This window comes from Eriocheir sinensis, chromosome 61, assembly GCF_024679095.1.
Source record: "Eriocheir sinensis breed Jianghai 21 chromosome 61, ASM2467909v1, whole genome shotgun sequence".
Taxonomy (NCBI): domain Eukaryota; kingdom Metazoa; phylum Arthropoda; class Malacostraca; order Decapoda; family Varunidae; genus Eriocheir; species Eriocheir sinensis.
The window spans coordinates 9431590-9454952 of NC_066569.1; the positions used below are offsets into that span (position 1 = coordinate 9431590).

General features: G+C 43.3%; 2 protein-coding genes across 6 annotated transcripts in view; one reads left to right on the plus strand and one right to left on the minus strand.

The window, feature by feature from the left end:
* Positions 1-23363, plus strand: part of LOC126986394 (uncharacterized) — a 46694-nt gene that overhangs the window by 19094 nt on the left and 4237 nt on the right. For 3 of the 4 annotated variants that reach the window (XR_007739689.1, XR_007739690.1, XR_007739688.1), the window contains 8 exons: positions 1-253; positions 652-796; positions 1381-1636; positions 2118-2311; positions 6876-6987; positions 7445-7519; positions 7928-8037; positions 8604-8789. The exon at positions 1-253 is cut by the window's left edge and continues 154 nt beyond it. Coding sequence is in view for 1 of the 4 variants with exons in the window: in XM_050842536.1 (XP_050698493.1) it covers positions 1-253; positions 652-796; positions 1381-1636; positions 2118-2311; positions 6876-6987; positions 7445-7519; positions 7928-8037; positions 8604-8742 (1284 nt within the window). In the remaining 3 variants the exon portion in view is untranslated. Of the gene's footprint in view, positions 254-651; positions 797-1380; positions 1637-2117; positions 2312-6875; positions 6988-7444; positions 7520-7927; positions 8038-8603; positions 8877-23363 lie in introns of those variants that run through there. The other variant, XM_050842536.1, reaches the window with a different exon arrangement.
* LOC126986393 (coiled-coil domain-containing protein 93-like) lies at positions 10578-21815 on the minus strand. 2 transcript variants are annotated; one of them, XM_050842535.1, is made up of 16 exons: positions 21483-21815; positions 20964-21077; positions 20442-20536; positions 19850-19961; positions 19017-19172; positions 18792-18923; positions 17045-17092; positions 16450-16506; positions 15753-15854; positions 15359-15585; positions 14321-14434; positions 13377-13588; positions 12775-12895; positions 12126-12210; positions 11857-12028; positions 10578-11695 (listed from the first exon to the last, which is right to left on the minus strand). In XM_050842535.1, the coding sequence occupies exons 1-15, from the start codon at positions 21531-21533 to the stop codon at positions 11861-11863; spliced, it is 1794 nt and encodes a 597-aa protein (XP_050698492.1). In that variant the 5' UTR covers positions 21534-21815; the 3' UTR covers positions 10578-11695; positions 11857-11860. The 2 variants fall into 2 exon arrangements, with proteins under 2 accessions (XP_050698492.1, XP_050698491.1); XM_050842534.1 differs by having other exon boundaries at positions 10578-12028.

Consider the following 23363-nt stretch of genomic DNA (forward strand, 5'->3'; position numbering starts at 1 on the left):
TTAGGCCGAATCCTCCCGGACCTCTCTATTGCCGAGGATATCCGCGAGATGGCGCGCAAACTCTTCCATGGAGGAGTGTGCCAGCAGGACCCCTTGTCTCCGGAGATCAAAATACTCCACACTGGTGACAATACGACGAAGATTTCCACGTTTCGCCCCACGCTGGCCAACCTAACGCAGCAGGAGAGGGAAGCTACGTACATCAACCACCCATACAACCCCATGTTTCGCCGCGCTGTGATGAATTCAAAAGGTACGTGAGTTTATATAGGGTCGTATATATAAGACATTTCGCCGCCCAAGAATACATATTTGACAAGGCTATCGTAGGAGTTGTGGGCATTTCCAGGAGTAGTTTCATGACCCTGGTGGTAGTCTGACCCTTCTTCTGTACCATGAACCTAAAGAAACACTCATTAGAACTCGACTGACCCCCTCTTTAACCTTTAGAAATTGTTAATGTGAGAAGCGATAGTGTCTTATGTAGTAGAAGAGGAGAAGGGTGGGAGAATTAGTAGTAAAAGAAGAAAGGATGGTCAAATAAGGATGAAAACAACACAGAAGAGGGAGGAAGAACTTAGAAGAAAAGCAAAATGAAGATGAGGAGGATGAAAAGGAGGATGGAAAGGTTCTGACACTCTTCTGCTGTAGGTTCTGAGGGTGGCGAGGGCGGCGAGGCGTGCAAGGAGGCCGAGCAACTGAAGGAGGCGTTGAAGCACATCCTATCGGCCCTCCCTGACCTCAAGTACCTCCTGATGGTGGAGTCCGGCCTCTACCTCCACCCGGACTTCGTGAGGTGAGTGGTGATGTTGGGGGTGGGGGTGATGTTGGGAGTGGTGGTGATGTTGGGGGTACTGGCATTTTTTTTATATAGTAGTGGTAGTTACAGAGGTCATGGTGATGGTGGTGGTCAAAGTAGTAGTAGTAGTAGTAGTAGTAGTAGAAGTAGTAATAGTAATTGTTTTTGTTGTTATTGTTGATGATTTGTTGTAGATCGTACTGATGATGACAACAACAACAACAACAAACAAACAAACAGTAAAAATCATGATAGCATAAATAAATGAGAAAAAAATAATGATAAAAATAAATAATGAAATCGAATATTCACAATGATAATCCCTCTCTCCCTCCCTTCCTCCTATCTCCCCCCTCCCCCTCTCCCCCTCTTCCCCCATCTCTCTCCATCCTACCCCCCTCCCACCACCCTTCCCTTCCCCCTTCCCCCATCTCTCTCCCTCCTACCCCCCTCCCACCACCCTTCCCTTCCCCCTTCCCCCATCTCTCTCCCTCCTACCCCCCCCTCTCACCACCCTTCCCCCATCTCTCTCCCTCCTACCCCCTCCCACCACCCCTCCCTTCCCCCTTCCCCCGACACAGTTTCTTCGCCCAGACCCTGCCGGCCATGCAACAAGACCCCTCCCTGTACTGCATCTCCGCCTCCAACCCCCTGGCTCTCCCTGCTCACCCTGGGGACCTTGCACGACTCCATCGGCTTGATCACTTCACAGGGGGAGCCTCCATGGTACCCCGGAGCCTGGTGGAGGAGGTGGCGGGGGAGTTTGTGGTGTATGAACAGATGATGGAGGATGCTGACGGCTGGGGTGTTGGGGGAAGGAGTGGGAGGACGGGAATGGTGAGTGTTGGGGGGTGGGGGGGGGGGGTGGAGAGGATGGGTGGGGGTTTTGAGGGGAGGGAGAAGGGAGGGTTGTGTGTGGGGGGAAGGAAGGGAGGGAGAGAGGGTTGGGGTGATGTGAGTGTGTGTGTGTGTGTGTTGTTGTTGTAGATGGTGGTAGTAGTAGTAGTAGTAGTAGTAGTAGTTAGTGGTTAGTAGTTGTTATATTGTTGCTATTTTTTGTTGTTTTTGCTGTTTTTTTATTTTGATCTGTCTTCATTTACTCCTTTCTTCTTTTCTTTCATTCTTTCTTTGTTTATATATTTTCTTTCTTTACTTTATCTTTCTTTCTTCTTCTTCTTCTTCCACCACCACCACTGTCTTTCAATCTTCATCACTATCATCACCATCATCACCATAACTTATACATATTCATCACCACCATCTACCACTGTCTTTCAATCTTCACCATCACCATCACCACCACCATACCTTCCCGCAGGAGTGGCTGACGGAGTGGCTGTCATGGTGGGGGAGGAGATATCGTCGGGGGTGCGTTGTGCCTGATGTCCCCCGGGTGTGTCCCCTGCTCCCCCCCAGCGACCCCGCCCCCGCCCTCCCTGAGACCTGCGCGCGCCTACGGGAGGAGAGTGAACAGCCACCACCCCGCAACGCACCTCCATTTGACATTTCCAAGTGAGAGAGAGAGAGGGGTAACACTAACATATCATAGGACATATATCATTACTTTATTATCTACAGTGACGGAGATGAGGACCGAGGCCAGGCGTACTTAATAGCGTCTAAGAGAGAGAGAGAGAGAGAGAGAGAGAGAGAGAGAGAGAGAGAGTTTAGAATCATTAGTTTACTTTATTATATTGACCCAGATCATTATTTTATCCTATACAGCATTAGTGACGGAGATGAACACCGAGGCCACGAGTAGCTATAACATACCTCCTACTTTTGTCTTTTTTCACTTATTATTATTATTATTATTTATTTATTTGTTTCTCATTATGATAGCCTAATGTTGCTCTGTTAGGCTATTTCCCTTTCTCCTTTATTTTTCCTCTTCATTTATTTTTTCCAGTGATTTCTGAAGCGTGTTAATCTGTTTATTCGCTCATTTATTAATATATTTGTTTTTATAATAGTTTAAAGGTTCATCACTAGCCTATTCCTCTTCCTCTTCTTTCTGCTATCAATATATTTCTTTTATCAATTCTTTTACCTCGTTTTTTTTCATCATAGTCTCATAATATCGTTCTATAGTTCGATCCATCACTAGCCTATTCCTCCTCCTCTTCTTTCTGCTATCAATATATTTCTTTTATCAATTCTTTTACCTCTTTTTTTATCATAGTCTCATAATATCGTTCTATAGTTCCATCCGTCACTAGTCTATTCCTCTTCCTCTTCTTTCTGCTATCAATATATTTCTTTTATCAATTCTTTTAGCTCTTTTTTTTATCATAGTCTCATAATATTGTTCTATAGTTCCATCCATCACTAGTCTATTCCTCCTCCTCTTCTTTCTGCTATCAATATATTTCTTTTATCAATTCTTTTACCTCTTTTTTTTTATCATAGTCTCATAATATCGTTCTATAGTTCCATCCGTCACTAGCCTATTCCTCCTCCTCTTCTTTCTGCTATCAATATATTTCTTTTATCAATTCTTTTACCTCTTTTTTCCATCATAGTCTCATAATATTGTTCTATAGTTCCATCCATCACTAGTCTATTCCTCTTCCTCTTCTTTCTGCTATCAATATATTTCTTTTATCAATTCTTTTAGCTCTTTTTTTTATCATAGTCTCATAATATTGTTCTATAGTTCCATCCATCACTAGCCTATTCCTCTTCCTCTTCTTTCTGCTATCAATATATTTCTTTTATCAATTCTTTTACCTCTTTTTTTCATCATAGTCTCATAATATTGTTCTATAGTTCCATCCATCACTAGCCTATTCCTCTTCCTCTTCTTTCTGCTATCAATATATTTCTTTTATCAATTCTTTTAGCTCTTTTTTTTATCATAGTCTCATAATATTGTTCTATAGTCGATCCGTCACTAGCCTATTCCTCCTCCTCTTCTCTGCTTTACTTTATCTACCGTATCATCATCATCATCATTTTTGTTATTTTATTCCATTTTTTCATCGGATCCTAATAATATTCTCCAACAGATCGGTCCATGACAAAGCTTCCTCTCTTCTTTCTCTACACAATAATTGCTATCGTTATTATTTTTATTTATTCCTTATTTCCTTTATTTATTTTTTCATCATAGGCTGATAATATTCTCCAAGAGGTCAGTCCCTTCTTGTTCCACTTCCTCCTTTATCTGCTTCCTCTTATCTCTCCTTCAATAATTATTCATATGTGTCCTTGCCTCGTGTCTTTACCGCCACGTGCATTCCTCCTCCTCCTTCTTCCTCCTCCTCCTCCTCCTTCCTGATTCTTCCTCTTCTTCTTCTTCCTACGGTCAGTCAGCTAGATTTTCATGGTCATCGAGGGAGCAATGTGTGGAGTCTGTGTTTGGTCTTCAGTGATATGATTGTAACCTTGTAGCATGTGTGTAATTATATATATATGTGTGTGTGTGTGTGTGTGTTTGTCATTTCCGCTGGTTCATTTTTGTTCTTCTTTTGTTTTTTTTTGTCTCCATTTTCTTCGTCTTTGTTGGTCATGAATATTACAATCATTTTTCTTCTTCCTTCTTTCCTTGATCTTGTTCCTGTTCCTGTTCTTGTTGTTCTTCTTGTTCCTGTTTTGTCAGTCTTCTTGTTCTTGTTTTGTCAGTCATCTTGTTCATCTGCCTCTTCCTCCTCCTCCGTAACTCTTTTTTGGGGTTATATTTCATTATCATCATCTTAAATTACTCCCCTCCTTCTGCCTCCTCCTAATAATTTTCATGCTTTTTTCCATTGTTTTCTGCCTCCTCATTTATTTTTTTCGTTTTTATCTGTTACCGTTATTGTGTTCATCTCTTTCTCTGTCATCCGATTTTATTAATATTCTCGTTTCTCTTGTTTTTGTTAGTCTGCCTGTTCTTATTCTTTGGCCTCTTCCTTCTCCTTCTTTACTATCATCTTTATTCTTGTATATTATCCTCACCATCATCGATCTTCTTCCCCCTTCTTCTTTTCCTTATCATCTTTATTTCACTTATTTTCCTCCTCTACTAACAATTAACACTGTGCTCTCCACCTCTCCCTCTCCCTTCCCCTTCTTTCTTTTCCTTATCATCTTTATTTCACTTATTTTCCTCCTCTACTAACAATTAACACTGTACTCTCCACCTCTCCCTCTTCCTTCCCTTCTTCTTCTTCTTCCTCCTCCTCTTCCTCCTCCGCCTCCTAAGTATCATGTTATTTTCTTTCTCTTAAATTCCACCACTCTATATATATACTCTCCCCCTCTCTCCCTCTCCTTCTCCCCCATCGCTGGCAGGCACTCAGGCAAGCGTCCGTTCACCCAAACAAGGTCACGGGGTCCTACAGGGGGAGTATCCTACCACCCTGGGTATCCTGCAAGGCCTAGCAACAGAACTAGCCGGCCGTGTCTCCCTTTTATGCCACACACACACACACACACACACACACGCAAGGTTGTAACTATTTGGGTGCTGTTCTGACCTATATTCCTTCCTATTTGTGACTTTTGAAGGACTAATCAAAAGCTTGTAGGTATATACGTCTTTTATCGTAGAGTACCATAAAGTTTTGCATGTTTTCCTTTATTTGTTCTTCCTTTATTGTAGTTTTGTTCTTATATGTGTCAGGGAGAACGGAGAACACACACACACACACACACACACACACACACACACGCAGAAAAGGACTTGATCAAATGAATTCTCGTATTTTATCGTAGAATTCCATAAAATTATACATGTTTTCCTCTATGCATTTTCTTACCTATTCAAGTTTTGTTTGTTTTTGCGTTATTTTCCTCACCCTACGTTTGTACTTTTTTATAGGACTGCATCAAACTCATCCTCGTATGTTATCGTAGAATCTTTAATAATTATTGTATCCTTTTTTATAAGCATGTGTATTACCTCTTTGTTCACGCCTATTCATCTCTTTCAAGCAACGTTTCCAGATTATCGTACCCCTCTTCCTCCTTCTCATTCTCTTATGCTTCTAACTCGTCCTCCTCCTCCTCCTCCTCCACCTCCTCCTATTTACTATGCTTCTTACTCGTCCTCCTCCTCCTCCTCCTCCTATTCAACCACATCCCCCTCCTCCTCCTAGTCAGTCAACGTCCTCTCCTTTGAGTGGGTCAGATTCAAGGACATTGCATAGTTTAAACCCTTTGTCCTTTAATTCAGTTCGTCCTTTGCCTCTCCCACACCCTTCTCAAGCCACATATTCCTCCTCATGCATTATTTTCCTTTTCTATGGTCATGTTAGCATCGAAAATAAGCTTAAAACACCCACTCACGTTAGTCTTTCACCATCTATAGTGTTTTATCTACTTTTCCCAGCATCTATCAATCACACGAGCGCTGGGTTAGGGAGGAGGCGTGGCTTACGTGCGGACTGGCCAATGATATGTACTGAATGGGAAAAGGGGCGGGGCTAAGTTGACAAGTTAGGTTGAATGGTTATATTATGTGTATCCAGGAACCTCATGATCTTTTTGTACTGGCTAATGATATGTACTGAATGGGAAAAGGGGCGGGGCTAAGTTGACAAGTTAGGTTGAATGGTTATATTATGTATCCGGGAACCTCATGATTTTTTTATCCTCCTCCTCCTCCTCCTCCTCTTCTGAAAAGCTGCCTTGTCCTCCTCTATTTTCCTCTTACATCAGCACTGCCCCCAACAATATTTTTCCTCCTCTCTCCATTCCTCTTCTTCCACTACTTTAGCCTCCATAACCACCTCCTCCACTTCTCTTCTTTGCCTTCCACTTCTCTCATCACCATATATATTTCCCTCCTCCTCCTTTTCTTCCACAAGTATGTCCACCGTAACCTCCTTTTCCTCTTGTTTCTCATCTTTCACAACACCACCTATCTTTTTTTTTTACTCTTCTTTCATTACCATACTCTCTTGTTCCTCTTTATTTGCTTCTACCATCTCCGCTACCATAACCCCCTTCCTCCTTTTCCTCTTTCCCCACCCTAACCCTTTCCTCCTTTTCCTCCACTACCACCACAATCATAACCTCCTCCTCCTCGTTCTACTCCTCATTCTTCCACCACCACCAGCACCCTTAACCACCACCTCCTCCTCTTCCACAGACTCGTCCACTATAAGTACAGTCAAGAATTGTTCAGTGACATCGAGTCGGCGCAGTCCCTCGGCACCAAAGTGTTGAATTGTACCGATCCTGACTTCTTCCCGCAGCCCATGGTGAGGTGTTTCTCTCTCTCTCTCTCTCTCTCTCTCTCTCTCTCTCTCTCTCTCTCAGTATTAATCTGCTTTTTTATTGTTCTTTTGCCATTTTTTTCATGTTATGTTGTTGTTCTATCAGTAGTGTTATTATCTTTTGTTCTTGTCCATGTTCTCTCTCTCTCTCTCTCTCTCTCTCTCTCTCTCTCTCTCTCTGGTGCTTCATTCCTAATTGTCTAATATATTATCTATTATGCTTATTTTCTCTCTTAATATTTGAGACATAATGAGGTGATAATATAAATAAGAAGAAATGGTGATAATAGTAGTAGTAGTAGTAGTAGTAGTAGTAGTAGTAGTAGTAGTAGTAGTAATAGTAGTAGTAGTAGTAGTAGGAGGAGGAGGAGGAGTAGCAGTTGTATTAGTAGTAGTAGCAATAATAATAATAATAATAATAATAATAATAATGACCTTCCAGAATCACTCCAGTTACGTCATATTCATCAAGATGGAAAACTATGACGACGACTTCACCTTCCACCACGTGATGGAGGTGAGAGAGAGAGAGAGAGAGAGAGAGAGAGAGAGAGAGAGAGAGAGAGAGAGAGAGAGAGAGAGAGAGAGAGAGAGAGAGAGAGAGAGAGAGAGAGAGAGAGAGAGAGAGAGAGAGAGAGAGAGAGAGAGAAAAAAAAAAAAATGTGAGGAACGAAAAAAAAAGAGAGAGAGAGAGAGAGAGAGAGAGAGAGAGAGAGAGAGAGAGAGAGAGAGAGAGAGAGAGAGAAAGGAAAAAATACATATAAAAAAGGGAGGAACGAGGAAAATGGAAATAAATGAAGGAAAGGAAGAAAATAAGAAAAGAAAGAAGGGACAAAGAAAGGAAGAGTGGAGAGGGAAAAAAGATCACATATGGAAACGTACCTTGACTCCATATATTGACCCTCCTTGACCCTTCTTCCAACAGTGCTTCGGCCTTGACCTCCCGGCTGCTGTGGGCTACTTCGAAGGAGTGTTCCAGGTGACCTTCAGAGGCAAGCGGGTCTTCATCCTCGGCGCTCCCTACTCCCGCTTCTCGTACGTAAGGGGGAGAGAAGGAGGGGTATTGAGTGGCGGTGGGGGAGGAGGGCATGGGGGAGGGAGAGAGAAGGAGGAGGGGAGGGGGATTGAGTGGCGAAGGGGGGGAGGGGGGGGGCCATGGGGGAGGGAGAGGCAGGAGTGGGTTACCATTTCGTGTATTTCCTTTCCTTTTGTCATCTGCATATCATTACGTGCTTTTCTTAGGTCTTTTGTCATTAATTGGTTTCTAAAGTTGGTTATCTCAAGTGTTTTCGGGTCTCTAATTAACATGGAGGTTGGGATGGCAAGTTCCTCCCTTCTCCTTTGTTGTATACCTGTAACTATATAAGCTATCAATCAATCAATTTCAATATTCCAAAAAGGAGATTCTAAGCACGTTCTCATAAATGTTATCTGAAGCTATGTATTTGTTTAGTAACTTCTCTGAATCATGCTTTCATTTGTTTTCTCCTTTCATTACGTAGAAATCTATATATGTCCTGTTTATTTTAATTACCGTCATGTGCACAGTTTTCTTCATTCTTATCAATGGCTTCTCAGTGTCCATCTCTCCCCCCTCACAGACCCGGCATGAAGGAAAGCGACAACCTCATCATAGCGGACATCAAGAGCCTGTTTGTGCGCGGCCAGACCAACTACATGAGACACAGGCGCGACAAGTTCATCTTCAACACCGTCCTCGTCCTGCACTCCATGCCTTAGCGCTTAGTCTGGACCCCGACACGCGTATACAGACCAGCCAGACTCAAGTTAGTGCACGCTGACTTTAGTATTATGTAAAGTTCAGTAGCATTGGTTTTGTGGGTTTGCGCGTCAAGCCGGGAGCCGAAATGAACCTTATTGAACCTCAGTGCCTCCGCGTGACGTCATGTTCAGTAGCGGTGGTTTTGTGGGTGAGCGCGTCAAGCAGGTAGCCGAAATGAACCTTATGAAACCTCAGTGCCTCCGCGTGACGTCATGAAGCGCACATATCTCTCTCTCTCTCTCTCTCTCTCGTTCAGTAGCGGTGGTTTTGTGGGTTAGCGCGTCAAGCGGGGAGCCGAATTGAACCTTGTCGAACCTCAGTGCCTCCGCGTGACGTCATGAAGCGCACATCTCTCTCTCTCTCTCTCTCTCTCTCTCTCCCCTAAAACAAAGACAAGAGAAAGACATGTAGTAAATAAGTACAGTTGGGGACATACATACGCTTTAGCTGCGCGTGGCCTCGGTGCTCATCTCCGTCGCTCCATTAGCCATTCTGAAAAATGCGCCCCGATGCACACCACACAAAGGCCACATCATTAGCGCATAGGTCTTTAGGCTTTGATGTGAGTGGCATGTTTTAAGCACCCGAGAAATGAGGTTGTGTGTCCTTCAGCCACCTTTTGGAACACACAATAAAATACAGACACCCTGACCTGACCCTCATGACCCTAATTAATACATGAAATAAATGTAGCTAATAATTAAAGGCAAGATTGTAGCTAATAATAAATGGCAAGATTGTAGCTAGTAATAAAAGGCAAGATTGTAGCTAGTAATAAAAGGCAAGATTGTAGCTACTAATAAAAGGCAAAATTGTAGTTAATAATAAAAGGCAAGATTGTAGCTACTAATAAAAGGCAAGATTGTAGCTACTAATAAAAGGCAAAATTGTAGTTAATAATAAAAGGCAAGATTGTAGCTAATAATAAAAGGCAAGATTCAGAAAAAAATGGGGAATATGTATACAAGGAAATTTTCTATACACCAGATAAATAAATAAATAAATAAATGTATAAATAAAGTATATGTAGCTACTAAAATAAAAGGAGACATTACTTCAGAAAATCTATGGTAATACAAAGACATTTTCACCACTGTAGTATATTCATAATGAGCCAATACAATGATACCAGGCCTTATTAATCAGTTCTTGAAGGAATATAAATGACAACAAAATATTTCCGTCTTAATCAATGAAGGAACCAAGATGCATTATTCCACATTAGTCAAATTATCCTAACTTGACCTCTCTTTTGACCCATAATTTCTACTTTCATTATAGGAGCAGTGATTAGCGACCCTTTTTATGTATTCATTTTTGCCCTTGAGTTGCTTCCTTTACTGTAAAAAAAAATAATAAATAAATAAAATAAAATAAATAAATAAAAATCACTCAGCTGGGACTTACAAGGCGATTTCACAGTCCAACACGGTGTCTTCGTAACAGCCCGAACCAAACTAGAGAATCCCATACAATCCAAAATGGTGAGGTCTTCGATGCCACACTAAATACACAAAACTTTTCCTGTATAGTTTCGTCAAATTTGTGAACTTAAATATAAACACCAGACACTATACAAGGAAATTTCCAAGGCTCTGGTATTGGTTTGGGAGCTTACTAACCCATCATGGGGAACTGTGAAACTGGCCCTTAGTTAACTTTAAATAATTACTTGACAGATCACAGACTTCAATGGAATTCTTCTGTAATGATGAATATAAATGTGAAAGATGATGAGTTAATAAAAAAATCAGATCAATAAACATTATAATTTAGGCAAAGAAGCAGAATCTGGATCGATGCATTTGTTTAACTTCCCTGAATCATGTTTTCTTTTATTTTCTCCTTTCATTAAGTAGAAATCTATATATGTCCCTCTGTTTACCTGTATTGAAATGGAATGAGTACTCTAAAATAAATGCTATCTCTCTCTTTCTCTTTGTGGTATGCATATCTATGTAAATCTATATAAATTTCTCTCTCTCTCTCTCTCTCTCTCTTTCTCTTTGTGGTATGCATATCTATGTAAATCTATATAAATTTCTCTCTCTCTCTCTCTCTCTCTCTCTCTCTCTCTCATCACCACACCACCACCACCACCCATACCACACTACATTTACCACCTTCACTGCACCACACATCACATCACTACCACAAATCACCACCACACACACTATCCCTATTCACCACATAGCACCACTACAAAACGCTACCACCGTCATTTATTTTTCTTTTATATATTTTCTTATTTCACACTTCAAGATAGGAGACCCTTGATTAAGCCTTTTTCTGGCAACATTTCTTTCTTATCTATATCAGTACTTGTTGTTTTTGGGATCCAGAGTGTTCGTATCTCTCCTCCCCATAATCCTTTACCAACATTTATTTTTTTATTACTTTCCCCATTTCCAACCAAGACATTTTATCATTAACTTTTCTGGCAATTCTATCTTATCTATATTGGCACATGTTTTAGGATTCTAGAGAGCTGGTACACATTCTCCATACATATACACATCACACATACTATAAAACACCCTGACATACTCATTTTTCATACCCTGCTGTCAGTTTTAAGAGGAGTGTGCAATGCCTACTCTTCACACACTTAACTCATACTACAACACACCCTAATATACCCATTATCATCGCTTTGTCATTAGCTTAAAAAACAGAGCCTAAGAGCGTGCATTCCCTTCCCTTCACACTGTATACAACACCCTCAAACCAACCACTACCATTGCCCAACCATCAGCTTCAAGAACAGAACCTCAGAGTGTCCAATCCCTACTCTTCACATACTATATCATACCCCAAACCACCTATTATCTTCGCCCTACCATTAGCTTCATATGCAAGGCCTGAGAGCGTTCAATCCCTACTCTTCCCACGCTATGCCGCACCCCAAACCTCACTATCCTCGCCCTCCTGTCAGCTTCATATGCAAGGCCTCAGTGTCCAATCCCTACTCTTCCCATACAATACCACACCCCAAACCACCTATTATTTTCATATACAAGGCCTGAGAGCATTCAATCCCTACTCTTCCCACACAATACCGCACCCCAAACCTCACTATCCTCGCCCTCCTGTCAGCTTCATGTGCAAGGCCTCGGAGCGTGCAATCTCCTGGCCCAGCTGATGCACTGTCTTGGCATACTGGCGATTCAGGTCCTGCAGCCTTGCCAGCTCCTCGCCAAGGTTGCTCCGCCTCGCCCTCTCCTCCGTGCGCCTCCTCTCCAGCTGTGGGGTGAGGGAGGAGGTGAGGGTTTGTCTAGGGAGCTGGTGTGTCATGGGTTAGAGTCTACATTGACACACACGGCCCTTCAATAGCACTGACCTTCATCTTGTTCTGCCTGATGCCCTCCACGATGGTCTCCAGCTGGTGGACGTACTCATCCATGCTGGCAGGGTTTCCCAAGGCACTGAAGCAGGAATGAAGAACAGTTGGATTTTCACTCCACTTAGCACAGTATCAGTAACTTTGTATAATATTAACTGCATGGGGAACTGGGTGATACGATAAACTGCTATTTTTTATTACTGGAAAAAGTACTGTATAGCCCGATTTTCCCTTGACTTAACACAGTATCAGTAACTTTGTATAATATTAACTGAATGGGGAACTGGGTCTTACGATTACTTGGTACTTTATATTACTGGAAAAAGTAAAGCATGATTTTCCCTCTACTTTGCACAGTGTCAGTAACTTTGAGTAGAATTAACTGAATGGGGAACTGTCTGGGGCTAACTCCTACTTTTTATCACTGGAAAAGTATTTGTTTTAGACAAGTTAACTGGACATTATTTTTGTTATCAATGAAGTAGAGAAAGAACAGGACTATGGTTGACCTCACACCTACTGAAGGACATACTATTATATAAAGTTCCACCATGCAAGACACGATATATCAATAAAACATCCTCAAAAGACAGAACACTACAAACAAAAAACCCAGTCCCATAAAAAACTAAATAGGAACACATACGCAGCCATGTTGTCCAGGATGGAGTTGAGCAGCGATTGTTCCTTCTCCATGTAGGTCTTGGTGTCCGCCAGTGTGTTGTACATGTTGTAGAACTGCTGCGTCTCACGGTGGGTGGCGACAACTGAGGGGAGGAGGAGGAGGGAGAAGGTTGAGAGGTGGTCAGGTATCATGGTCATATGCCACTGAGAGACAGGAAGGAGGTGTTAGAGGAGAAGGAATGCCAGGCGGGACACAACCCCTGATTAATACCTGGTACCCATTCACTGACTGGGAGGAGGAGAAGGTTGAGAGGTGGTCAGGGTAGGGTATCATGGTGAGGGGCGACCACTGAGGGGCAGGAAGGGAGGTGTTAGAGGTGCTTTGGCGGGAGAGGAAGGGAATGACTGGGGAGGGAGGAGAAGGTTGAGAGGTGGTCAGGGTAGGGTATCATGGTGAGGGGCGACCACTGAGGGGCAGGAAGGGAGGTGTTAGAGGTGCTTTGGGGGGAGAGGAAGGGAATGACGGGAGGGAGGAGAAGGTTGAGAGGTGCTCAGGGTGGGGTATCACAGAGCATGCAATCCCTACTCTTCATATACTATACCGCACCCTACCATGACGCTCACCCTGGTTCGACAGCTCAATAAACCTCCGTTGGTACTGCGACAATTCCGCTCGTCCCGGCCTGTCGTCCAGCAGCCTGCGCATGGCCTCCACACGCCTTGTCCGGCCGGCCAGCTGCTTCCTCGCCCGGCTCCACCGCTCCTGCTCAGCTGCCAGCCTCTTCTCGGCCTCCCCTCGGCCCTCCTCCACCTCCGGAAGCCTGGCCTGTAAAGCGCTGGGAGAAGCAAGCAGTGTGGGGTTAGTCAAGGGAGAAGGAAGGATGACAGAGAGTGGCTGAAGATGATGACAAGCTTGATATGCATGGGGACAGTGTGTTGGAGGGGATTTGGCAGCATTGGGAACTGGAGAGGCTGAGACAATGGCAGTGGTTAAGGAAGAAGGATGGATGAAGCAGAGCGGCTGAAGATGATAAGATTGATATGCATGGGGACAGTGTGTTGGAGAGGATTTGGCAGCATTGGGAACTGGAGAGGCTGAGACAATGGCAGTGGTTAAGGAAGAAGGATGGATGAAGCGAGTGGCTGAAGATGATAAGATTGATATGCATGGAGGCAGTGTGTTGGAGAGGATTTGGCACCCCAGACAAAAGTAGCCGACTCCACTGACTCCGACTCCACACCCCTGGACTATAGGGCTTAAGGTGGTATTCTTAAACGCTACCAACACCCACATCAACTATTTGCAAAGGACGAAAACATGATCAATCGAATTCTAGGGATTATTTTTGGGGTTTCGGGGTTTAGAAGAAGGGCCAAACTATCACCAGGGTCATTAAACTACCCCCTGGAAAGGCCCATAACCCCTACGAAAGCCATGCCAAATGTGTGAGCTTGGGCGACAGAATGTTTAAGAATATGGCCCCTAGTACTCTCAGCTATATACATAACATTGACATCACCATCACAGCCCCGTCACTGCCCTACACCCACCACCACACCCCGCCCACCTGATCTCAGCTTTCATCTTCTCCGCCTCCTTCCTGCAGCTGTCCTTGAACTCACTCTCCTTCTTGCGGGTGGCCTCGTTCAGCTCCACCAGCCGTGACAGCTCCTCCAGGGTGCTGTGGGAGGGGCGGAGGAGGAGGAGGAATAAGAACAGGAGCATGAAGAGAAGGAAAAGGGACAGGAACAGGAAAAGGAAAAGGATCAATAACAAGAACAGGAACAGGAAGAAAAGGAAAAGGAAGAACAGAAGGAGGAAAGGGTACAGGAGGAGAAGGAAAAGGAAGAGGAACAGGAGGAGGAGGAGGAAAAGGTACAGGAGGAGAAGGAAAAGGAAGAGGAACAGGAGGAGGAGGAGGAGGAAAAGGAACAGGAGGAGGAGAACGAAAAGGAAGAGGAACAGGAGGAGGAGGAGGAGGAGGAGGACAAGGAACAGGAGGAGGAGGAGGAAAAGGAACAGGAGGAGGAGAACGAAAAGGAAGAGGAACAGGAGGAGGAGGAGGAGGAGGAGGAGGAGGAGGAGGAAAAGGAACAGGAGGAGGAGAAGGAGAAGGAAGAGGAACAGGAGGAGGAGGAAGAGGAGGAAAAGGGACAGGAGGAAGAGAAGGAAAAGGAACAGGAAAAGGACCAATAACAGGAACAGAGGGAAGAGGAACAGGAGCAGGAGTGAATGGAGGAAGAGGACAAGGAAACAGGAAAAAAAGGAGAATTAAAAAAAATAAAGATACAGTAATTTGTGTGGAGAAAAAAAATAGCACTTAAAACAGGATTATGACAAGATGACCCACCAACAACCTTACAATCCTCCATAAACCTTCTGAGAGACACCTGAAGAATAGAATAAGTACAAAAAAAAAGAATAAAGAACAATAACAAAAAAGAAATGACAAATGGAGCATAACAACAATAAATGAACGTAAACAAAAATAACAACAACAACAAAGTACAAAGACAACAACAACAAAAGCAGAGGAATGTCATGATAAATATACAATAAATAAAATCAAAAAAACATCAACAACAACAACAACAGTCTCCCTCACCTCCTACTGGTCTCATCCTTCACCCCAAGCTTCCTTATCTGACCCTCCAGCTGCTGCCTCTCCTGCCTGACCTCCTGGAACTTTGCGGCCACTTCCTTGACTTGAGCCTCCACCTTGGCCCGCCCCGCCTCAGCCTGGGCCAGCTGGGCGGTGAGGGCTGTCCGTTGCTGTTCCATGGATGCCAGCGCCCGGGCCTGTGAGGTGGCGCTGTCCCCAAGCACCTCGTCCTGTTAGTGGGGAAGGTGCTGAGTTGGCTGTGTGTTGTGGTTGGGTTCAGCGTCTGTCACCACTGTTAAAACTACCACTACTACCACTGTTAATAATACTACTGCTACCACTGTTAACTACTACTACTACCACTGTTAATACTACTACTACTACTCCTGCTACTCACCACAATCGTCTGCTGGAGGTCTGAGTAGTGCTGCGAGGTGGCGGCAATCTCCTGGGCCCGGGTGCTGACGATGCTGCCCACTTGCTGAGCGCTGAGCCGACCCTGAGACATACAGTAATAAGGTTAACGATAGATGTGCAACGTGTAATGGTGATGTGTTACAATCTTTCCATTAACATCCTCTACAGCCTTGGAGAAATGTATACCATGGAAGTTTTTACATTAGAAGTACATCCCTTTATAAAAATCACAGGAGCAGCAGCTATAGATATGAGAACAGATGATGGTTATTCAATGATCTGAATTCCACTTTCTAATTCATCTACACGAATTCAGTACGTCAAAAAAACACCAGAAATCAATCAAGACCTGGGAAGGGTTTCGGCACTGGGGATTGAACCAGCGACCAGCTAGATGAGAACCCACTCTACCAGTCTGACTAAAGAGGTACCCGCTAGCTGAGTGTCTTTTTGGGGGTCTTTCTGCATCAGGCGGGTCAATACAGTTATATGTTATGCCTTGAAGAAATGTATATTGCAATAGTTCTTAAGTTTCAGGCGCTTCCTCTTGTAAAAATAAAGCACCATTAACTATAGATGTGTGAAGTGAAAGTGAGGTCAATGAATACATCTACATGAGTTGAGTAATGTTCTTTATGTGTGTGTGAATGATATACATGAGGAACATTGGCACTCACCTCAGTCAACTCAGCCACATGTAGAGTCCTCATGAGCTGCTCCTCCACCTCCTCCATCTGTAGCAAACACACACACACACACACACACACACACACACACACACACACACACACACATCAACAGTAGTACGTTAGACTATTAATATACACACACAAGGTTAAGTATAAATTCAAGATAAATATACATTGCGTTAAAAAATATGTGCAGTTAACTAAACACAGATATTAGAATCCTAGTTATAGGTAAACAAACATAAGCTCTCTTTTACCATAGTTCAGGGTAACACGACTGATTAATCTAAATAAACTCGACAGCCACTTCCTCCATGTTTATATTCACTAAGGCAGAAATGCAATGTCTTGTTTGGAGGGCATTTGACGTAATTTCACTCAGGGTCTGTCTGGTCTGAACATCTATGCCAATCTATGTAAATCCAAGTCAGAACTACCTACACACACATGCACTTGACAGCTAGTATGTTTAGAATGATCACACTGTTACTGGTCACTACATCAACTGGTGAGTGTGTGTATTGACTAACAAAAACAAACACCCAACTCAGGAAGGTCTCAATTAACCGCCCCCTTCCCATACCTCACTGGCGCTGCCGCTGCCATCGTCCGTTTTGTCCGTGCCGTCACCCTGAGAAAATAGGATGACAGTCAGACGAGAGGTGCCAGTAATGTGTAATAATATGTAGGACTATTAACCCAGTAGCAACAGGGATCATGTTTCTTAATGGTCCCTCTGAGCGAGAAAAATGAGTAAAAATCACCCCTCACACAAACCATTTCATAATATATGTCAAAGCATTTGTGATCAGATTATCTGTTTTGATCATCTGTTTTGGGGGGTTTATTCCATGGCACAAATTTGGCCCGTCACTGCTACACGGTAAAGCCACAAATTTGGCCCATCGCTGCTACACGGTAAAGCCACAAATTTGTCCCGTCGCTGCTACACGGTAAAGCCACAAATTTGTCCTGTCGCTGCTACACGGTAAAGCCACAAATTTGGCCCGTCGCTGCTACACGGTAAAGCCACAAATTTGGCCCATCGCTGCTACATGGTAAAGCCACAAATTTGGCCCGTCGCTGCTACACGGTAAAGCTACAAATTTGGCCCGTCACTGCTACACGGTAAACCCACAAATTTGTCCCGTCGCTGCTACATGGTAAAGCCACAAATTTGGCCCATCACTGCTACACGGTAAAGCCACAAATTTGTCCCGTCGCTGCTACACGGTAAAGCCACAAATTTGGCCCATCGCTGCTACATGGTAAAGCCACAAATTTGGCCCGTCGCTGCTACCGGGTTAAAGGTTTCAAAATGGTAGTAGTAATATGTCACAATCTTTCTGTCGTTGTGGGTCAGAGAAATATCAAGACACCTCTCCATCTGAAATTGACCTCTCTTGACCACTCTTATCTATTCTTTTTATAGGGGCAATGCGAGCAGGCTTTTATGTTTTTAATTATTTTTGGCCCTTGAGCTATTTCCGTTACTTTACTTCCTTTACCATAAAAAACGAAACAAAGGGTGCCACTAATGAGAAATGCAAGTCACTATAAAAGGCTCTCAAGGTGGTAATAGTAAAAGATCACTATTTCCCAACCATTTATTTTATTTTATTTTATTATTTTTTTTTTATTTATTTATTTATTTATTTTTTTTTGTATACGTCTGACCCTATAGTGCTGGTAGGCTTGCTTGAGGGGCCTGGATGGTAGTTAGCCCCAGCTCGTCACAGCGCAGGCAAGTGTTTTATAGTGGTGCCATCTTCTCTTGACAAGTACATAAGAAACCAAGAACATAAGAATTGAAAGTGAGGTAATATACTGAAGTGTAATTATTATTATTTTTTTTACAACAAAGGAGACAGCTCAAGGGCACAAAAAGGAAACAATAATAAAAAAAAACCCGCTACTGGCTGCTCCTAAAAAAGAATCAAAAGAGGTGGCCGAAAAAGAGGTCAATTTTGGGAAAAGAGGTGTCCTGATACCCCAATTTATCATTATTCTAAGTATCTATATTGCAGGAAATAATAAATCCAGGCAACACACTTTAATACAGCACCTCACCTTCAATTCCCATGTTCTTATGTAAAAGTAAAAGTTGGGAAAAAGTTGGAGTTTTGTTTAGTCGGCGCAACATCTGTGGTCATATGCCGGAGAGAGACAGAAGGGGGAAGGAATTATAGGAGAAGGAAACAGATCCCAGGAGACGGGACACAACCCCCGATTAATACCTGGTACCCTTTCACTGCTGGGTGGACAGGGGCGTAGGGTATCGGAAAAGTCGCCCAAAAGTAAAAGTTGGGAGCACCCGCACACATCCATACCTTGGGGTGCGAGGAGGGAGGTTTGCGGGCATGCTGGCCGTACTCTAGGACTGTGGTGTGGACACGGGCTGAGGGGGACTCCACGCTGGTGCCAGGCTTGCGTCGCCACCTCCGCCGCGGCCCATAGCTTGCCTGTAGTAAAGGGGAGGGGGTGACATTTTTGCATGAAGAAGAAGAAGAAGAAAAAGAAAGAGTTAGGCACTCTCTCTTCACTGTCCCACCCACCTGCACAGTGGCCAGGGCACCAACAGCCTGCCTCAGGGCCTGCTGCCGCTGCTGCTGTCGAGGGTCAGAGTGGTGGCGCAGAAACTCCTCCACAGAAAACTTCCTCGTCTCGTCACCAAACTCCTCCCTCGTCTCCAATGCCTTCTTGACCAGCCACTGTGGAGGAGGAGGAGGAAGAGGAGGAAGGATAAGTTGCATAAATGTAGATATGGATGCACGTTAATATAAGCATGAATCAAATCTTGTAAACTATAATTAACACACACACACACACACACACACACAGAAGTAATGATGCCTGAGCAGAGAAGGAGCAAGGAGGTACAGGCAAGGAACATACATGAATCTAAAACTAAGCTGATTAACCCGCAAACTGCTGTACGCCTTCTGGGCGGCTGAGCGGTAAGCTGCTGTAAGCCTTCTGGAAGCGGGCTTTTCAAACAGGCGCCAAAAAGTTTCCACCGCGGCTTCAGATACTGCCAGAAAAACATTTTTGTGATAGAAAAATCTAAGAAATAATATGGAGGACACAACATTTACAGATATGTGTATTGTAATATTATATTTATGATTATGTTATGTAACTTATATTTATTGAAGGTCATCTCTCTCTCGATATAGCCGCACTAGGCATACTCGTCATCTCAGTCCCGCAGCTTACGGGTTAAGAGTAGCAACAGAGACAGGACAACATGAAATTGAAGCTAGCCCTGTATACTAGAACCAGGTAAATAAACACACACACACACACTGGAGGAAGAGTAAGAAGGAGAAGCTAAGTGAAGGAGGAGGAGGAGGAGCTGAAGGTAGAGCAAGGGAAGAAGGACACACACCTGGATGACGGGAAAGATGTGTATGGCGTCAAGTCCCTGTATCTGATGGGGTTCAAGGCGCGGAGGACAGCCCATGGAACGCACCACACCCACGATCCTCTCTGTCAGCGCTCTGGGAAGGGAGACACCGACCCATTACTGGAGGAGGAGTAAGAAGGAGGAGGGGGAGGGAGAGGAGGGGGAGGAGGAAGAGAAAGGAGAAGGACAAAGAAAAAGAAGAAAAAACATGGAAAAAGAAAGAAGGAGGAAGAGAAAGAAGAAGAATAAAAGGGAAAACAAAAAAGAAGAAAAACAAGGAAAAAAGGATCAGGCAAGGGAAGAGGAAAGAGAAAAAGAAGAAAGAAAATGAAGGAAAGAAAGAGGAGAAAGAGATGATAAGATAAGATGGAGAAAAAGAGAAAGTCGCAGGAAAAGAGAAAGAGGAGAAAGAGGAGGAAAAGACACAATGAGAAAGAAAGGAAGCATGGAGGAAAATAAAAAAATGAGGAGAAAGAAAAGAGAAAGGAAGAGGAAAAGAAAAATGAAAGAGAAAGGAAAATGAAACAAAAAATAAGAAGAGAGGGAGAACAAGGAGGCAGCATCTGTCACTTACATTTTCTGTCCAATGGTGAGGTTTTCATGGAAGAGAAGGTCCACATCCACATCAAAGTTACACATCTCAATGCACCAGGTCATCCCACCCACAATCTGAGGGACAGATTAGCTCAGGTCAAGACAACCCTTTGTGACAACCCTCTTCTACACAGACATTATATGCTTATGGCTGTTTTCCAAGCTATACCCCCCCTTTTTTTTATTTAATAGATATGGAGGTAGCTCAAGGGTACAATATAAAAGAGGAAACAAATAAAGCAACAGTGCTGCTTCCATGATGTGTTCAGTGGAAGTGCTTAAAATAGAGAAGCCAGAGTCATTTGGAGAGGTGTCTTCATATTCCTCTCTAGAAAATGTTAAGTTGTAGGCATGAGGATGTCAGTCATTACCAGCTCAAAAAAAACAATGGCAGCTTCGAAACTTTTCTGAATTGTAGTTTGGTTTGACATCCTGACCCCTAACTTATTGGAATGAAGAATTAAGAAGTTATATGTATTAACCGAACACACAGGGTTGTCACCTTGTCAAAGGGGGAGAGGCCCTTGATGCGTGCCCTGAAGTACCCGGCAGCAACAAGCAGCTCCACGATCTCCGAGAGCTTCACACTCTGGTCCTCGTCCTCCCTGATGTCCACCTGATGGCCGGGTTTAGTGTGAGGGTGAAATGGAAACAATGCTTTAGTAGTCAATGAGATTCAACAAAGTAAATAAAACCCACTTCTCTTAATTCTTTTTTATGGATGCAGTGACTTGTGGCCTTTTTTTCATTATTTTTTTTTTTTTGCCCTTAAACTGTTTTCTTTGCTGTAAAAAAAAACATTCAATGCACTTTCCACCCTATGTATTATTGGATTATGTCATGTTGTTTGATGAGTTTGGATAGGCTGGCACATTGGTTGGTGAGACCTATCGGTTCTTTGCCTGACAGTTCACCCTAGCGTGGCTCATAGGGAAAGGTCATCCACGTAAGAAATTGCCACAAAGGACAGACAAAAATTAAACATCTTGACAGTCAGCTTCCCTTGATAGACAGCACCCACCTGCCCCTCCCTTGCCGTGGTGGGCGTCAGCTTGGTCTCCGTGGATATCATGGTGCTTCTGACGATTTCCTGAAGGAGGGGAGAACAGCCAGTAACTTCTTCAGTATTTCTAGGGAGCTCGTAAGGTCATTGGCCCTCCCTCCCTCCTTATTTGCGGCTACACCACCTGAGGGAACGCTTCTTCTTTTGACCTGTATGGCTTCGTAGGTCCTCCCCCTCTTGATAGTCTCTTCTGCTTATTCACACTCTTTGCTGTTCAATGGCATTACACTGTTTATCTTTAACTACTGACGGCAGGGGCACAGCTCAGCACCGCCCCTTCTTCCTCTCCTTCGATTCAGACATTGCAACGGGATCACTTTGTTTACATTTTAATATCCCATTGATTTACCTTCTGATGAGATGATTATGGGTTAGGTGTCTTCTTTATTGTATATCTGTCGCCTTAAAATAAAACATCTTTTTAGCTGAGGCAGGAAAAAAGAGAAAATGGAGAAAAAGAACGTCCCGCGAGTTACTTTAGTCCCCCCTTTTCTCCCAGTTTTATGAGTAGAACAAATTAATATCCCACTGATTGCTGATATAATTATATGTAGGTGTCCTCTTTGTGGTAAGCTTCTTGTTAAATGAGGCAGGAAATAAGAGAAAAGGAAGGAAAAAGAATGTCCCGCGGGTTGGGTCAGTCCCCCTCTCCATTCCCCTCCTCATACTTCATACCGACATAATTATAGGCTAGGTCTCTTCTTTGCCATATTTCTGTTGCCATCATATTTTAATTGAGGCAGAAAAAGGGAGGAAAATAAGGAAAAACATTCCCGACATAATTATAGGCTAGGTCTCTTTCTTTGCCATATTTCTTTTGCATGCATTTAATTGAGGAGGCAGAAAAAGAGGAAAATAATTTCTGTTGCCATCATATTTTAATTGAAGGTCAGTCCCCCCTCATTTCCCTCCTCTATACTTCATACGACATAATTAGGCTGGCTAGGTCTCTTTTGCCATATTTCTCCATTATTTTAATTGAGGCAGAAAAAGGGAGGAAAATAAGGAAAAAAAATGTCCCCCTCATCGTCCCCCTCTTCATACTTCATATAGACATAATTATAGGCTAGGTCTCTTCTTTGCCATATTTCTGTTGCCATCATATTTTAATTGAGGCAGAAAAAGGGAGGAAAATAAGGAAAAAGAATGTCCCGCGGGTTAGGTCAGTCCCCCTCTCCATTCCCCTCCTCACACTTCATACCGACATAATTATAGGCTAGGTCTCTTCTTTGCCATATTTCTGTTGCCATCATATTTTAATTGAGGCAGAAAAAGGGAGGAAAATAAGGAAAAAGAAGGTCCCGCGGGTTAGGTCAGTCCCCCTCTCCATTCCCCTCCTCATACTTCATACCGACATAATTATAGGCTAGGTCTCTTCTTTGCCATATTTCTGTTGCCATCATATTTTAATTGAGGCAGAAAAAAGGAGGAAAATAAGGAAAAAGAATGTCCCCCTCATCGTCCCCCTCTTCATACTTCATACTGACATAATTATAGGCTAGGTCTCTTCTTTGCCATATTTCTGTTGCCATCATATTTTAATTGAGGCAGAAAAAGGGAGGAAAATAAGGAAAAAGAATGTCCCGCGGGTTTGGTCAGTCCCCCCTCTCCATTCCCCTCTTCATACTTCATACTGACATAATTATAGGCTAGGTCTCTTCTTTGCCATATTTCTGTTGCCATCATATTTTAATTGAGGCCCCCTCTCATCCGACAAAAATTAACATCTTGCTGAAATATTTATGGGTTAGGCTCCTCTCTGTTGCCCATACACCATTTTCTTGTTAACTGAGGCAGGAAAAAGGAGAACATCTTAATTGGAGCAGAAAAAGGGAGGAA

Coding starts and splice junctions, on each gene's coding strand:
- LOC126986393 (XM_050842535.1), bottom strand. CDS start 21,533: ATGATATCCACGGAGACCAAGCTGACGCCCACCACGGCAAGGGAGGGG. Junction 21,078..21,482: donor CCACGGCAAGGGAGGGGCAG/GTGGGTGCTGTC, acceptor CCCGGCCATCAG/GTGGACATCAGGGAGGACGA. Junction 15,586..15,752: donor ACCTCCAGCAGACGATTGTG/GTGAGTAGCAGG, acceptor CCCCACTAACAG/GACGAGGTGCTTGGGGACAG.